We start from the raw sequence: 18,849 nt of genomic DNA, 5'->3' as shown, positions 1-18,849 counted from the left end.
CAGAAACAAATATATGCACAAGAATCAAACACATCAACACATATTTTTGGACAATTGTCCCCAGAAAAACCCAATGCGGGAAACTCGGTGCAGCAATAGAGGATTTTTATTATTAAGCAACTTTTCTGAGTACACTGGGTGCCAAACTGGCTCACCAAACAGAGATAAATTCTCCGGCACCTCTCCTAGGCTCAGCGTCAGACCAGCTAGCCTCTACGCAACTCCCAGACCTTCTGCATCAGCACTCTGCCTGTCACGCCCCTACACCTGCGGTAGTCTTCCAACCGCTTGTAGCAAGGCGCGGCACCACTGAACGCTTTCTTTTCACCAATACTAACATTCGTGGACTACGCCTACTTTCACATTAACATTACTTAGCTTGTGTTTCGCAACCAAGTAAACATACAATTATCCTTTATACTTAATGAAGCCCATACTCATTCATTATCATCATGCAATTATACCAAGAACAACAACAATTGCAACAAGTATAAAGGGGAGGGGCAACTCCCCGTAATGTGAGTCTGCCCGACAATATATTAAGAATATCAGTTTTACAATGTACAAGTGTGCCTTGCCAAACCAAGTCTACACTTAGCCAAATATTACAACAGAGAGGCAACCCTGCCTTTTACAATACATGTGCACCCTTGCACAAAGAGTAGTGCTCACCCGAGCCACTTAAATCCTCTTCACCAAGTCCTGCACAAATCTGCACATACACCGAATCCCGGGCACACTTGCCCACACCTCAACCGACACAAGACAAGTCCAAACTGCACCTTAGATAGTGCGCATGAGCTATGCGCAGCTCCTATCTAAATCTGCGCAATTCTTCTTTTACCCCTTCCTCTTATGCGTAGAGAGTGATGAGAGTTCGATTGTGAAATGAGCCTCAGGCTCCACTTACTTATATCGATCTTAGCGTGGGTTTTACATGGGGTGTGCAGCCCCTTGGCCGACCCCCAAAACCACTAACCATGCGCCCATAAGACTTGTACACAAGTCGGCCTCAAATCTTATCCATCGCATATATATATTATGTCGTCCCAACACTTAGTCGCATAAGTGTCTCGCCCTTTTGTCGCACAAATTGTCGCATTATGTCCGCAGCCCGTCGCATCGTCGTTTCGTGCTCGCCTGCGCGCCCGCCCGCCCGTGCCCTCGTGCACGATGACTCACCGGCGCCCGTCGCACCCGCAACTCGAAGGCCTTACACTGCCTCTCGGCGTCAGCATTGGGCCTCTCTGCGTCACCCACGCAGGCCCTCCAGTGACTACGCAGTCCTGCTGCCTCTGCATCTTCCTGAGTGGCTCTACGTCTGCCTTTCTGATCTCTGCGCTGATACTCCGACCTATTTCCCTACCTCTCTGCTCTGTACTCACTACCTCTTGCTGCACTCCAGACCTCTAGTTCGAATTTCTCAGCAAACCCGCTCCAAAAATCGAACTAACTGGTCTCCCTAAGTATATCTCCAACTGACCCTCAAGCCTTCTCTTATACTTTTCCTGTTGATGAATCAACGGTCGAGATCAAGTCCCTAATCAACGGTCGAGATTAAGTCCCTAATCAACGGCTAAGATTAAAATAGACTTGATCTTCGTCTCTTAGAAACTTCTCATCCTTATCTTTATTAATACCCATTAATATTTTTATTTTTCCTAAGTTTAGACTTAGGACCTCATTAAAAATACTAATTATTTTAATAACTTTTCATCCGAAAGGAATTTTCCAAAACGATTTACGGGTCTTGGAGATCTCATGTGCTTTAGTCTCTCTACCAATTTTCATGGCTAGAGCACATCCGATGCTACCCAAAATCAACAACTTGTTGTCATCGCAACTAAAGCATTTGCTACTCAATTTGGGAGTTTCTCCATTTTGTCGGATTCACTGTGAAAGGAGAAGGCTCATTGTTCATTCACCCATCTGACCCTGTTCGACTCCCTATCCATATACCACGTTGTTCCACCCCATTCTTCCTTGTTGCGCGGTATTTCCCACACTTCATCACACATTGATCACCACCCGTCATCATCTTCTGCTTAAACCTTGCCCCCAATCAACCCCACCTCCCTCGATTCCACCGACACCTCTGTGCGACCACAGCAGACAATCGTTGTAGTTGTGGCTCCCTCCGTCATCACACTCCATTCGACTCAATGTCATTTTCCTTTGACCGAACACGCTCTGTCATCGGACCCTATCCGCGCATTAGTCCTACCCTCTATGCGTCCACCATTATACCCGCTGCATCCTCTGTTCTCCACCATCCCCCGCCATTTTTCACATGCTCTCCATGTCATAACCTTCGCTCCACTGTGACACCATCTCCCGACAACATACGTAAACGTCCCACGCACGTCAAATACTCGTCTTTCAACTGCACCGTATTATCTTCCGTCGTTTTCACATATCCTCGAGCATCCAAAAGTCGTGATGTTTTACATACAACTTCATAACCATTACACGTAAGTCAAAGAATTTCGATTGGTTAATACAATTCATAACAATATAATTGATAAATTTATTAAATAAAACTATATTATATAATTATAATATATATATATTATTAAAAATATAATAATAATAGCCAATATATACTAAAAATAATTAAGATTTAAAATTCAAAAAATAGTGAAAAATGCAAACTGGAAATATTTGGATCATATTTGAAGTAAATTAAATATTATAAACAAAATAATTTGAAGAAAGAGGAGTGAGAGGAAAAGTTATTTTTTGGGGATTTTATTAAGATATTATTTAACAAAAAGAGGGGAGGAATTGAGTTTATATATTATTTGATGAAATTATCAACAAAGGCGCAAAATGGAGGCTAATTCGAAAATAATGTAGGAAGGTCAATTTCCTTATAAAGGTATTCCAATTGCAGGTTGTAGATTAATTACATTAAAAGGGAATACCCAAAGGAAAGAGATTAATATCACTATCAGCACAAGTCGCGAAGAAAATTACATAAATGTTAATGTGGAAAATCAACTATTAATTCCAAAGTCAAACATAGGAGAAAGAACAAATATTTTTTGCAAAAAATAATATGAAATTAATGATTTACAAGTGACAATTGATCGTTATGAGTACATATCTCAATTTCGTGTCATAACTATGCTTGACGGAGAGGTTGACATAATTCTCGGTAGACCTTGGTTCAAAGAATTAGGTACGTTCATTTTAAACACACACAAAAAAACAAAACAAAAAAAATCTTGATGTTACCTTACAAGAGGAAGATGGTCATGTTTCAAGACATGACAACGAAATCAAAATTGATAATGCCTTCATCAAAAGATCTCAAGGATATTTTGAAGCTAATATTTCAAGAGAATCCATAAACAGTATCAAGGAAGCAGAAAGAAATTGAAGAAGTCATATCCAAAAAAAATGAAGAGAATTCATGTTTGAAGGAGCATAATCAAAAACTACTTACACAAGTGAAAAAATGTAAAGCTAATAAACACCAATTAGAATAAGAAAAAGAAATTTCTGAAAAGAAACTCAACGAAAGTTCATCAAGAAAAGAAGAGGAAAGTTTATTTTTAAAAAACCTTAACCAAAGGTTATTAGAACAAATCAATTGTTTAAAGGATAAGAGGCTTGAATACTAAAATAAATTTGACTCAAGAAATGAGGAACTTTTACTTCTCAAAAGCCATAAACAAAGTCTACTCACTCAAATTAAGAAACTTAAGGATGATAAGACATCATTGAAAAACAAATTACAAGAATTTATCACGAAAGAAGTGTCGAAGTCTTCAATCCAAGTGGAAGAAAGAGGAACGAATACCGATTCAGTCAATATCACAACTCAAGAAGATGAGAAACCAATAGAAGATAAAACATATTCAGATATTGCAAGTTCAAACAAAGGAAATTCCAATGATTTTGTAACCAACTCGACGACATTAGAACCTGAAGTAAATAAGAATCTTGCCACACCCATGATAAAGGAAACTAAAAGAAATCCTTATCTACATCTGAATCACAAGAACAGAGATTTTGATCAATCTACAAATCTGTATCACTTAGACATAAAACTTATGTTTCGAAGAATATTGAAGTGTGTACAACTCAGTCCAGTGATAACAGTTCATCACAAATTTCCAATAATCAAAAAATTTCACAAAAGATTAATTTAGGATGGTCAGATCCTTCCTCTGTGCGACAATTTTATGTATCACTCCAAGGATCATATCAACTTGTATTGACAAAGATGACGTCTCGAGACAAGAAGACATTCGTAGCAGAAAAAGAGATAAAGTCATTTCATCAACAAGCTTTGAGGACAAAGCTTTTTGAAAGGGAAGGCAATGTTATGAACATAATTTATATAAAATAAAAGTAATAAGTATAGATAATAAATAATAATCATAATAATATGTAATTAAATAATTAGTTAAGCAAAGAAGCATGTCTCTACAGACATGACACTTTGTGAAAGGGTAGTTCCTGGCTATATATACAGGGCCCTCACTCCCAATTGTAACATCGTTCTTATTCATACATTTAATATATAATCTTGTATCCTCAATGGATATCTTCATATTCCAAGTCTTCTAGAGCATAGTTTTAAAAAACGGCCGTTTTGAAACGGAAACGGCCGAGTTGGTCCGTTCCATTGCCCTCCGGAGTGACTCGGTACAAAAAACGGCTCGGTTGGCTGAGTCAGCCATGACTCGGCCGAGTCACAAACAGCGGCCCGTAACCCACTAAAACAGCAATTTAACATTATTTTAATGAAATGTTAAGGGGTTTGTTGATTGGTTTGGACTTCAAGGTGTTTTATGAATTAGCTAAATGTTATTTGGGGTCCATTTCCCCCTCCCAAACCCTATTTAACACACTCAAATGCTCTCTACTATTGATATGCTATTCAAATTTCATGGTAATGTTAAATTCTTAAAGTAAAAGTGACATTCTCTTTAATCTTCATTTTAATCCTTTTACTTAAATTTTTAACATTACCATGAAATGACTCGGGATGTTTGAGAGTGGTTTCGGCCTCATTGGATTTCATATGGAGAAAGTAGAATTTTAGATTTCATTCAAAATTCAGCAGGCTTATCAGTTTTTCAAGATTTCAAGATTGGAGGATTGTAATGTTTCCATTGAATTTTGTCATGTATTAGGGTATGGAACTCGTATTTAATCAAGAGCACCAATCCCTCTATGTACCTTGATGTTAGTGACATTGGTTGTCGAACTCCTCTGGGATTTGCTCCCAAACCAGGAGCTTCTGAAAATGTTGCTCCCGCTCCCGTTTTCGCTCCTGCTCCCAAGTAACACAAAGAAGAGAAACCGTTTGGATCAAAAACGGTTAAATGATCTAGTTTATGTCCAATACAACCTCCGGCTCAGACGAAACCATTTGCTGAAAAAAAGACCTGATTCAGATCCCATTGTGTTGGAAGACATTGATCCAACATCAGATTGAGTAGTGGAGAGTCGTCCAGCAGAGTTTGATCCTGATGAGGATCTTGATTTAGATTTAGATATCGAGACATCAGTTGAACTTGAACATGCTTCCAGTTGAATGCAGATCCCAATCCACCAGCCTCAGTCTCACAGCCAACAAGGACTCCAATTGTAGGTGCTTCCTCTGCTCAGCCACGACAAAAGCGCAGCCGCATATCTACTCTATCTCAGCTTGCATCTGTTGCAGTTGCACAGCCTGCTAGTGATACCACTTCTACAGCTGCAGTTGGAGATGATGATGAGGAGGAGGAGCCATGGGGCCCCCTGTTTGACTCAGATGATGATCCAGAGATTGATCGACATGATCTTGGCTCCTCTGGCAGTAGCTACTAGCCAATAGCTGTAGTACTAGTATTGGAGTCTGGTCACAGTTTACTTTTGTTGTAGAGGCCATTTCTAGCCTCCTTGGTTATGTGTTTTTGATTTGAGTCTTTGATCATGTATGACAGTTGACTATGTATTGCCATTGGGTACCATTTTGATATAATGGATTGGTTCATGAGCCTACTTTGATCATATGTTGTCTTCCATCTATATTATAATGCTGCGTGTTTGGAAACATGGATGAAAACCTTTAAAATTATGTTTTTCTTATAAAAATGAATAAATATTTAATGTATTTTTTTACAACGACCGAGTCACTGAAATCAAGCCGGCCGAGTCATTACCATTTCGGAGTTGGAGTCGGAGTCGATCCTTGGCCGAGTCGGAGTCTGAGTCCGAGTTTTAAAACTATGTTCTAGAGTATTTAACCTAAAGAACGAACTTTGTTCATTCCAGACTCATTTGACTTCTTGACCTAAGACAAACCCTAGAAGCACTCAGTGGGTACTTGACCTATAAAATAAAAGACCTTGAGCATGAAACCCATGCTCCAAAAATATGATAATAATTATGTTTAGTGAAGATGACATTGAATTCTAGTGCTCATACTTGGTGTGTCAGTGTTGCATTTAAGTTTTTAACCATACACCATATGCTTGTCACAAATTACAATGCTCTTTAAATTTGTGAGGAATATTACAAAAAAAATTATGAGAAATCATTCATCATAACGTGAGCCACATTTATGTTCCATAAATTAACACATAGATGACAAATCCTAGAAATGTCCACATCCACCAGTCTTGTCAATTACCATTATTGGATTTGTGAAATTTTAATGGAGTGTTTATGTTGAGAATTATTAACATGAAACACTAATGACAATGAAAATTCTCACGTGCTCTCTTCTATTTATGTCCACTCTCATTAACACCGACTATTGCTAACATTGAACAATCACCAGCATATAAAATAAAACTCGGCCAGCAACTGCGGGATGGAGACTCAAGAGCCGAGAGTGACTATTGCTAACATTGAACAGTCACCGGCATATAAAATAAAACACAGCCTGCGGCTGCAAGATGTAGACTCGAGAGCCGAGAGTGAGAGTATCGACACGTGACGGATCGAGTGAGCATTAAGGGTCAAGGGATGAGTGTGCAAGAAGTAGTGACAAGAGTCGATGGTCGTATGCGAGCGTGGGAGTTTCGCGCCCGCCAACTTTTTACCAATTTTAATTTTTTTAATTGTAAACCCTGGAAAACACCGAACCAAAAAACTCGAAATCGAACTCCATTGAATTTCTGGCGAATTTTATCGAATTTTTTTCAAATTCGTCACAGGTTCGTGTTCGGCTTGAAGTTCGGCAAACAAAAACGAATTTGTTCGAATTGCTTTGAGATTCGGCGAATTTCGAACCTGAAGGATTAAATTCGCCGAACTTGGCGACTTATCTTAAAGGGCACACTCGATTTTGGGATTTGGTATCCCAATAGTACATATTTCACATTAACATCATACACATATGTTGATTGGGCAAGTAGCATTGATGACAGATAAAGAGCCAGTGGGAGTACATTTTTCTTGGGAGATTGCCTTATATCTTGGTCATGCAGCGAGCAATCATCAATTTCTCTTTCTACAGCCGAAGTTGAATACATAGCAGCAACAGACAGTTGTACTCAAGCTCTCTGGATGAAACAAACTTTACAGGACATCAAAGTGGAATATGATCAGCCCATTGTAATTTTTTTGCGATAACTCTAGTGTAATCAATATCTCAAAAAATCCTATCATGCACTCAAAAATAAAGCATATTCCAATCAAGTATCATTTTCTCAGAGAAAAGTCGTTGAGCATAATGTCAAGATGGAATATATTGGCACCAAAGAATAGATTGTTGACATCTTTACCAAACCTCTACCTAGAGAATCTTTTGAATATCTCAGGCAGAAGTTGGGAATGGTCTCTCTTTTATCTCAATAAAGGAAGCACAAACTCAAGTGGAGCACCTTTTGCTATTGATGTCAAAAGGAGAAAGAATGTAGACAGGGGGAGCAGATAACAAGAAGTATGAAGAGAAAGCAAACAGGGGGAGCATTCATTGGAAAAAGCCAAAGAATTTGTTCAAGGTAATTTCAATGTGTTTTTTGTGGCTGTTTTTTGTGGCTGTTTTTCTGCAAATTTCCGCTCTTAATTTTCTGAGCTAAAAGTACCAGAGTATTTATGTTTTACAGTTTTCAAATTTTATTTAACAGAGGAAAAATTATTTGTTGATTTTAAGTAATATCTAGGGATAAATTAGTTGTAGGAAACTTAAATCTGAACCTGGTAACTTAGAAATTAACAATTCCACGCAAAATACAAAAATAATGTGAGTGCATGATAATATTAGGACCCAACTTAATATCTTAGTAATAACATATGCAAAAATGTGAAATTAAATAAGCCAAGGATTATACATTTATCCATGGTAATCATCAGGCATAGTACTAATAGTACAAAGGCCCCAGCGGTTAGCACAATTGGCTCAATTGATAGATGGTCTTCTGCAAAAGTCGGAGGTCACAGCATCAGATCTCATTGAGTCCCTTGGGGTTACCAGCCAATATTTTGGTTGGCAGTTACTACTGTCCTCCATCTTGACAACCAGGGAGGAGGGGACGGTGAACTCTCCTGGAGGCTGGTAAGGAATCAGCATCCTCACTTGGATCCCCTAATATGTGGGTAGAGAGGGACTATATTTCTCCAGAAAAGAGAAATACTTATAACATAATCTGCTATTCTTTGAAGTGGCGTCTTTTTATTATTATGTGCATATAATATGTAGTATCATGACAAACATTGAAACATATTCTTGTTAAATGTGAACAAAAACTCTTTCTGCTTTCAGAGTTTGTTTTTCAGACAGTGGGTTAGATCAGTACATTACTTTCCACGTCTCTCTTTTTATAAAATACCATCTTTGCACTCCCTCTCTTTTTATAAAACACCATCTTTGCCTTCCCACTTTGGATGGACATCATTGTACCCAGCAGTCCCATTGACCTACTTTAGTGGTTATTTGTCCAACATTTATAAAATTGTCTTATGATATGTTAATGTTATTCTTGAGATATAAATTTCAATAGAAATGCATCTCCAACATAAACTACCTCACTGACTATAGAAGTTCCCAAACACCAGATTTCCTTGCAAACTAAGCACTCAAAAACATTGGAAGACACATTGTAAGGGAAAAAGCTGACCGTGATGCCTGAGCAAGCTCATTATCACTACAAAATGGACTAATCATCTGTTCAAGAGCACTAAAGAGCACCCGCAGGACACCTTCTTCAGCAGCATTTACAGCAACAAGTTCTTCCAAAGCCCTGTATCAAGAAAATAAAACAAGTATTTCTTAGCAATAGCAAAAATAAACACATAATATGTTTTAAAATAGAACAATATTAGCTAGTACACCATGTTTTAAGTTTTGTCTGTAATATAGGACTCAGTTTTCTTAGAAAAACTAATGGCGAAAAGACAGTATAAACACAAGGGTTTGGTTTGAGTACTTGGCATCAGCAACCCACATTAAGCCCAAGTAAGACACACCAATCATAATATTTATAACTTTAATACACAAGTAAAATCAACTACCGTCCAAAGATATAAACTGCTGTTTCAGAATTATAGTGTTCAGTATCACAAATTCTCAAAATTTTAGTTTTAGGCTAGTTTTTTATATGCACAGCTAATACTATAATAGAACAAGATTGAAAAGAAAAGGCCGCTACAAACTATTTTGGTATAATCCTAAGCTCTAATCCAGAGGAGCAACCAAAGATCCAATGTTGATTTTTGTAGCTCGGGCAAGTACTTCTGGTCTTGTGTCTTGGATAGAAGGACCTTGTTTCACCTCTTTAGGAGCTTGCATGCAACATGCAGTGTTTGCATGTTGATTGCATGCATGCGGATGAGTTGCATGTGACATGCATGAGACATGCATGTAATGCAAGCTAAGTTTATGATTGGTACTTGAGTTAAAGTAAAGAAAGCTAAAGATAAGAAAGTTAACTAAAGTTAAGTAACTTATCTTTAGTTAACTTGACGAGCTAATTTTGGTCATCGATCTTAGCTTAGCAAAGTTATAAATTGAACCTATCTTTGTGAGAGTGTGCTAGGTCCGAGAGAGTGCAAAGGGACTGGAGATCCAGATCTATGAGAGAGAGCAAATCTACTAGGATCATATCCAGAGTTTTGTAATATGTATTTTCTTAGTTGGGCCATTATCCCAAGACAGGAGGCCAAGTAAGTTTCAATTTTAGTTAATGAAGAATTGATTTGTTGGCACAAATCTGTTGATGATAATTTGATTTAGATCGTAATTTGCTTCCACTAAATTTTTATGTGTTAGGAACATAGCCCTGTATTTGTTCAGTAATTAATTGTTGGGAATTAAATATCGGCTCTTGGGTTCGGGTAAATTCTAACATGGTATCAGAGCAATAAGGAGGATCATGTCACGGGCAGAGTGCCACGTTAAGCATGATCATGTAACTACCGGATGCAATAGGCAGCAAGGATTCGTTGCGCAGGGGATCTGCCGCAACAGGCATGGGCCAACAACAGGTATGAAGGACAGTACCAGCAGCCATCAGCCGGCATGATTGGCGGAGGTTAGCACGCAAAGGGAGAGGGAGACTGTACTAGTCAAGGGATTGGTAGCAAAGTTCGTGGGTGTCTCAAAAGAACCGAGTCAGACCCATAGCAGTGCTAGAAGAGCTTAGCACAAGATCAATGTTAGTGACAGACATTGAGCAGGAGGCTCTAAATACTGAGTTGATACCGAGGACTCAGCATTCTAATATGGAAAATGGGCAAGCGGCCCCTTTCAGATCTGTTAGGCCCAGTTGATATGAGCTAACATTGATGGATGCTCAGGAGCGGGATTGTAACATACCTAATTTCCACACCCAAAAAAAAGTATTCTTACTATAATTAGCTGATTAGTGGCATTGCTAATCTTAATAGTTCTATTTAAGTTTGCATATGCCTTCCATATTTGACTATAATGGATCGCAACATTGAAATGTACGTACTTCATTAGTTTAAAATCGGTTTCTATTCTCAACGTCACATTATCCACATTTAATGCTTCCATCTCATTGCATCAAGCTTGGTATACAAATAGATCTTGTTAATCAAAATGTCCCTATCAAAAGAAAATTGATAACCCATATTACACATGAACTAACACTATACCAAGGTCTCAAGGTTCATATCATATAACCACTATGGTCTAGCTCTCATGTGCATTTGAACTTGTATCCCTTTGGTTATTCATGGTTCCTTTATATCCTAAACTCTTGGATTATGGTGCTCGTGTGGGATAATTGGACCAGCCCTTGGTTTGTTGTTGGCATGCGACACTTGACAATCCAAGTATGGCCCATGCGTCCCCTACACATGTGATTACCATGTGACATTTGTACCTAGTGATTTCAACAATGGAGATCGACTTTGTTGCATCAAAGGGTCGAGATTCTTTTGGAGAAAGCACAACCATATACCCTAACCCCCCATTGTTCATTCGACTTTCATTTGGTTTCAACAGAGTGTTGCTTTGAGGGTTTCAGGGTATCAATGTTTTCACTTGAATTATATCGCCACTTGGCCCTCCTTACACCTGTAACTTCCTTACCACGATGCCCGTCATCTCTAGGAGGAACTTGGCAAGTTCACACTGTTAGTTTTTGTAGCAAGTGTTCAAGCCAACAAATTTCGTGGAGAGGATAGAATACATGAGATCTCCAAGACCCGGAAATCATTTATGGAAATTCCACCTAGAAATGACTTAATTAGATTATTAACCTATTTTTTAAATATTTCCCAGGTCTAAAGTTCGGGAATATGGTTAAATAATCAGAATTATTTAAGTCGAGGTGAGAATAGTCTAGAAACTCACAAGGATCGATTTTAAGATGATCCTAGCACTTGATTAAGATTTAATCTTGGTTGTTGGAATCTCAACAGAGGATTATAAGAAGAAGTTGATGGGCACTTGGAGAACACACACTAGAACACCAGAGGTTCGATTTCCTTAGCAGATTGATTTCCAAACAGTTGTCAGTTGTCAAAGAGACAGAGATCAAAGCAATGAGTGAGGGGCAAGGACAGTAAGTCTGGAGGAGATTTTCCAGATCTGAAGAGTCAGCTACAGGAGGGTCAAGTTCCCTCATTGAGGTTGTGCAGAGGCAGCACAGGAGCTTCAGAGGCAGAGTTCGATTTGGATAGATAGAGGGTCGATTCAGTTGCTGGAGGCCGGAAGATTTCTAGAAGGAGCTAGTCAGTCATTCTCAGAGGCTGGATTGGGCAAACAACTTGATCAGTTGCATTTCCAGGCAGAGCGTACCAGTGATTGCACAGGGTTGACGCAGAGGTTTCGTGGAGCCCATTTAGAGCCAGTTTCGGAGCTGGATCAGTATCGGGTGAGACAAAATTTGTATCACTAATTTTAGTGGCCAGTTTCTCCTATAGTAGATTGTCAATTTGTGCATCCAGATTGTACTCAGATTTTCACTGCTGCATAATAAATAAAACCCTCACTGTTGCACTGATTTTCTCGAGTTGGGTTTTTTCGAGGACATTTGTCCAAAAATAGCGGTGTCAAATTTATTGTGTGTGCTAGTATTTTCTCAGTTTCCAACGCAATTATTTTCCGTAGTATTATTTGTGAAGGTTGCAGTGTGTTCATTTCGATGTTGTCATAGCAATAAACTGTATAATTAATTTATTAGTTAGAAGAAATAATACCAGTTGTTGCAATAGGATTTCAGTTTTGAAATTTTCACATGGTATCAGAGCGTAAGTGATCAATTGGGAAGCTCAGAAGCGAATAGAGAATTTCGCTACTCAAAGGGAGCAACAGGTCAAAATTCTTGAGGCAGCGCAGTTCCTTGGCCGACAGGCCGAGTTGCTAGGGCGGCAATTCGATTTTCAGTTGCAGGGTTGCAGAAAATTCGAGTTCCCCGAGTTAGTGATTCCAGCAGTCAAAGGGAGCAACTGCAGCTCAGAGTTTCACTAAGCAGATTCCTTGGTTGGATGTAGAGGGTTTTGCAACAGCAAAACCAGCGTCGGGTGGAAGAGAAAAGCACACACAGCAGAGGGAAAATTTCTCTCAAGGAACTTCAAGTCTCAGAAGTTTGATTTTTCCTTGCAGATTGGCAGTAGTTGTGAGCAGATATTCTCACTCCAGAAGGGAGTGCGAGTAGCAGAGCAACAACCAAGTAGAAGGAAAGGGGGAATTTTCGACAATTTTCAAGATGGCCACTACAGGGCTTAGAGATCAGGATAGGTTGGATGGATCATCCAACTATGTCATCTGGAAGGCCAAGACATCCTTCCTTCTAAATGAATATGGCCTGAAAGCCTACATAGATAATGTAGTGGCAATTCCCCAGGATGAAGATCAGCAGAAAGAATACAGGAAGGAAATGGCGAAGGCGAAGCGATTGATCCTGGATGGAGTCTAGGGCCATACAATCTCACATATAGCGGCCAAGGGAACGGCCAAAGAGATGTGGGATGCTCTCTCCACGTTATACCAGGGTAATCCCTAGCAGGGGAAGATGTTCCTGGAGGAGAAGTTGAGATGCATAAGGATGCAGAAGGGGGAAGGTATAGACCCCTCACCCACCAGGATTCAAGAGGTTTGAGACCAGCTTGCATCTGTTAGGGAAGTGCCTCAACCATCAGAGCTAGTACAGTTGGCACTAAACAGTGTCTCAGAGGATTGGCAACTCTTCCTCCTGAGTATATTGGGCAGAGACACGCTACCAGGATGGGACAGAATGTGGACTGACCTGCAGCAGCAGGAGTTGAGGCGAGCTCTGTTAAAGAGCTCCATCATTGGCAGCGATAGCAACGGATCGAAGGTGGTGAATGAGGAGGAGAATGTGGCCCTCACATCAAAGGGTCTGAGTCAGGGATGGGGGAAGCAAAGGAAGAAGAAGGACCTGTCAAAGGTCAAGTGCTTCAAATGTGGCGAGGTTAGTCACTACAGCACACAATGTCCTCATAGGAAGAAGGACAAGTCGGAGAAGTAGGACCAGCAAGCAGCGTCAGCTGAGATCGACAAGTTGTCCTCCAAGTTGGAGGAAGACTTCGCGATGATGGCAGCCATACCTCCAGGAGTGAGGTGGGGGTGTTTTGGAGTTGTAGACCCAGAGAGCTACAATTTTGGGCAAGATCCACTAAGGAGTCCACCTCAAGGATCATTACCTGGCTACAGGGGCCCGAAGGATGGATTAGTGTCAGGAGATTCTGAAATGACAGTTGCAGACTAGTTGCAGTCAGATGCTCGAGAGCGCAATGTAGAGTCAGCAATAGCGCAGATTGTTCAGTGATAGTGCAGAGGCTAGTAGCTGTCAGAGGCTCGAGTTACAGATGCATCATACTGAACACAGTTGATTCAATATTTTGGATGTTTCTCAGTTGCAGCAACAACAGATGAGAGGGAGTTGCAGTGCAGATGCAGTGTTGGCAGTAGTACAGCAGGGTCAGCAATAGCACAAATGCAGCATCAGAGTTGCGCAGTGATTGGTGGGCAGTGGTAGGCAGTCACGGTGGCCAAACATCAGCAGCGTGATAGGAGGTGATACAGAGACAGGGTGTTGCAGCAGAATGTGCAGCACTAGAGAGAACACAGTCCTCGCTAAGAGGGAGTGTTAGTTTTTGTAGCATCGGATGTGTTCTAGCCACGAAATTTGGTGGAGAGGCTAGAATACATGGGATCTCCAAGATCCATAAATCGTTTCTGGAAATTCCACCTAGAAATGACTTAATTAGATTATTAACCTATTTTTTAAATATTTCTTAAGTCTAAACTTAAGGAGTATGGTTAATTAATCTGAATTATTTAAGTCACGGGAAGACTAGCCTAAAAACTCACACGGATAAACTTCAAGATGATCCTAGCCCTTGATTAAGATTTAATCTTGGTCGTTGGAGTCCCAACAAAGGATAATAAGAAGTCGTCAATGGGCACTGGGAGAAGACACGCTAGAACACCCGAAGTTCAATTTCCTTGGCAGATTGATTTCCAGAGTGGCAACAGTCAGTGGTCGGATAGCCAGAGATCAAAGTAGTGAGTGAGGGGCAGGGACAGTAATTCCATAGGAGATTTTCCAAATCCAAAGAGTCAGCGACAAGAGAGTCAAGTTTCCTCAGTGAGGCTGCACAGAGGCAACGCAAGAGATTCAAAGGCAGAGTTCGATTTGGCTAGATAGAGGGTCGATTCAGTTGCTGGAGGCTGAAATATTTCCGGAAGGGGCCAGCAAGTCATTCTCAGAGGTTGGATTGGGCAGACGGCTTGATTAGTCACAGTTCCAGGCAGTGTACCAGTGATTGCATAGGGTTGATGCAAAGGGTGACGCAGGGGTTTCGTGGAGCCCATTCAAAGTCAATTTCGGAGCTAGACCAATATCGAGTGAGACAAAATTTGTCTCACTAATTTTTGTGCCCTGTTTCTCCTTTAGTGGATTGCCAGTTTGTGCATCCAGATTGTACTCAGATTTTTACTGCTGCATAATAAATAAAACCCTCACTACTGCACCGATATTCCCGAGCTAGGTTTTTCCAGGGACATTTGTCCAAAAATAACGGTGTCAAATTTATTGTGTGCTACTATTTTCTCAGTTTCCAACACAATTATTTTCCGCAATTTTATTTGTGAAGGTTGCATTGTGTTTATTTCAATGTTGTCGTAGCAATAAATTGAATAATTAATTTATCAGTTAGAAGAAATAATACCAATTGCTGCAATAAGATTTCAGTTTTGAAATTTTCACACGCATTGGTATAATGTCTGGTATTTTTTGGTAAATGTTATGTATTTCTTACCCTTTCTGCTTCTAATCTACAACTGTGCTTAACTAATTTGTATGGCTTGCAGGTTCTTAGCAACATTAGTGTTTCCATGGTAGATTTCGGATAAGAGATGCAAGTTCCTGGCAAACGAAGGGTTTTGAATTCGAGTTTGGCTTTTTTGTTTCGCATAATGCCATAGAGGTAATTTTGTTGAAATTTCTAAGTTTGACATGTTAAAAATTCCTACTGCATTATCTGGTTTATTTTACCTACTTGTTTATTCCTTAACAAGTTATTTATTCATATAAATACTGAAAATAAACACAAATGTGGCTTCAACTCATATACAGATCATCAACTGAAATAATAGACAAACACATAAGGGACATCGTTTATTTTGGACAATCGTCCCCAGAAAAACCCAATGCGAGAAAACTGGTGCAGCAGTTCTGAGGGTTTTATTATTATGTAGATTCCTTGAGTACAACTAGGGTGCCAAACAGGCTCACCCAACAGAGATTTATACACTGCAGTAAAACCTCTTCTCGAAAGCAGATATTCAACTTCTCAGCACTAGTCTGCCCCACGAAAATCCTTTCGGCGCTTCTCCAAGGCTCTGTGTCAGCATTGCTAGCCTCTGCGTAGCTCTGGAACCCCCTACGTCAACCCTCTACCTCTCTGTGTCACCCACGCAGGCCCCTCAACCTCTGCGCAATCTCTAGCTGCCTCTGCGTAGCCTCCTCAGTCACTGTGCTAGCCCTCTGGCACTATCTCTGCCTCTCTGCTATGTACTCATTGCCCCTCGCTGCAACTCAGAACACTTATTCGAATTTTCTCAGCAAACTCCACTCCAGAAAATCGAACTGACTGATCAATTTTGGTGTATCTCCAACTGACCCTCAAGCCTCTTCTTATACTTTTCTTGTTGAGTCTTCAATAGTCGAGATTAAGTCTCTAATAAACGGCTAAGATTAGATTTGGCTTGATCCATGTCATTTAGAACATTCTCACCCAGTTTTATATTAATACCCATTAATATTTTAATTTTCCTAAGTTTAGACTTAGGAACCCCATTAAAAATATTAATTATTTTAATATCTCTCTAACCGGGTGGAATTTACCCAAACCATTTCTGGGTCTTGGAGATCTCACATGCTTTAGCCTCTCCACCAATTTTCATGGCTAGAGCACATCCGATGCTACCACAAATCAACAAATTTCACCTTTGTACCAGGCTAGTTAAAAATTTTCATTTTGTATCTTCAATTGTAACTTTAATTTGGGTTCTCACAAACCCTTGTCTCATTCTAGATTTTAGTGAACGCTATCTCGAAATGTTGGCTTCAGTGAGAGCACAAGTAATTTCTTGCTTCGTAACTCATCTTCTTTTGTCAACTCACTCAATCTGTAGAGAGTAAAGAGAGGGTTTTTGTAAGATTTCCCTTTTAGTTAGCCACGGATCCTATACATTTAAACATGATATGATGGAGAGCTTAGAATTCTCTTTGATTCTTGATTTTCATTAAGGGTTAACACCCATATGGCTATGATCGCTCTGTTGAGATAGTTTTCATTCTTCTCTGGTGTTTTGGATTTTAAGTTGGCACTTGGGGTTTTAACTAAAACCCCAGCCCAATCTCTTTAACTTGTTTTCCAAATACATGCATATAACAACTACACTAACCCTTATGCGCTCTGATGCACACAGGGTTGGAGCGACGGCCGAACTTGGCTTATGGCAGGTATCATATAATTTCCTTCCTTCATATGCATACTGTAATTTTCCCTTTCTTTCTTTACCACTGGGGATTTCTAACTCAATCAATACTTGTGATTACAGGTATGGTTCTAGGCGCAAAGGATAAAATTTTCACTAGAGTAAGAATTTTTTCTCTTTCAACACTTTGACTTTTGCTTCGTTGTGCTATAGGTCGACTTTCTACCAATTCCATCCTATGGATGCCTAAGCTAAGGCTTAGCGAATTTTCAAATTATATTTCTCAAACCCTACCCAAGGCTTCTTTAAATTTAATTAGTCTTACTGTACTTAGCCTACGAGGGTTGTACTGCTAGTTACGACTCCAATATTTTTCCATTATTATTCAAGTTACGGCCTGGGTCTCATTTATATTGGAATAAACTTTCAGTTGGATTTGAATTTATATATACATAATGTGTATTTCATTTCATTTTCGCTATGTACGAGTACCCTTTTACTATCGCTATATATGAGTATCCTTTTACTATCGCTATGTATGCTTCTTGTGTATATACTCTTTTGGATTGTCTCATAAAGGGACTGATTATTATGTTTTGCAATACTTATGGTTACCATTAAACAATAGTTATAAAGACATATTGTATGTGCCTCCTGTACATTCTTATTTCAACAGAAATCATATATAAATTTGTTATGAATGAGTTGTCGCTTTTATAGTGGGATTGTCTTTAGAGTTGCATTCTGCTCTATAACTATTCGGAAAGTCGACGGCTAATAAGCCTTACCAGCATGTCGACTTGTTTAGTTCCTTGATTTGGTATTCGATTATTTATATGTATTATTTCTACACAAGTTCTCCTAACATATATCAATGTACTCAATTAGCAATATCATTGTTGTATGTTTGGTTAGCACCCTGTAATTTGAAAACTGTAGGACAAATCACAAGAATGTAACATCAAACCAACTTTGGGATGGGAATCTAGCCCTTCCAATCCCAGAGAGGGCTCTCTCTGTAAAATTTATTTTTGTTGCTTGAAAATCTTAGACTAGTTATGATTGTACTTGGGTTTTGGGTTTTGATTTGGGTTTTGGAAGACTGATTGTATTCAATTTAATTAGCATCTATTGGGCAATGGAGTCAAAAGGTAAACTGGATGGTTGCATCAATTTTTCACAGAGTAAACTCAGGGCAAGTTAGGAATATTTACTGGATCTTTTAGAATAATAAGTGGATGATGGCAGAACAATGAAAACCTTCAGCAGAACTAAAGAGCAATTAAGAATTCTTTAGTGTGGCATTCAGTCAATCAGGCAGAACTAAAGAGCAGTCAAGAATTCTTTAGTGTGGCCTTCAGTAGAAAACATACAAATTGCAAAAGCAGCCAGAATAAGGTACTCAAAAGTAAATCCTATTCATCACATTTATGTTTTGCAATTGGAATTTAGATGATTACAGT

General features: G+C 39.3%; 1 protein-coding gene across 1 annotated transcript in view; it reads right to left on the bottom strand.

Annotated features, from left to right (window-relative positions):
- The window catches only part of LOC149231924 (uncharacterized), a 98,055-nt gene that overhangs the window by 36,458 nt on the left and 42,748 nt on the right, over positions 1-18,849 (bottom strand). Inside the window, exon 3 of the mRNA XM_089381789.1 lies at positions 9,066-9,188. Within this exon, the coding sequence (XP_089237915.1) occupies positions 9,066-9,188 (123 nt within the window). The remainder of the gene's footprint in view (positions 1-9,065; positions 9,189-18,849) is intronic.

This window comes from Pinus tabuliformis, chromosome J (assembly GCF_031772625.1).
Source record: "Pinus tabuliformis cultivar Carrire ecotype Pingquan chromosome J, CPIR1, whole genome shotgun sequence".
Lineage (NCBI taxonomy): Eukaryota > Viridiplantae > Streptophyta > Pinopsida > Pinales > Pinaceae > Pinus > Pinus tabuliformis.
This window is presented reverse-complemented; position numbering and strand designations above follow the sequence as displayed.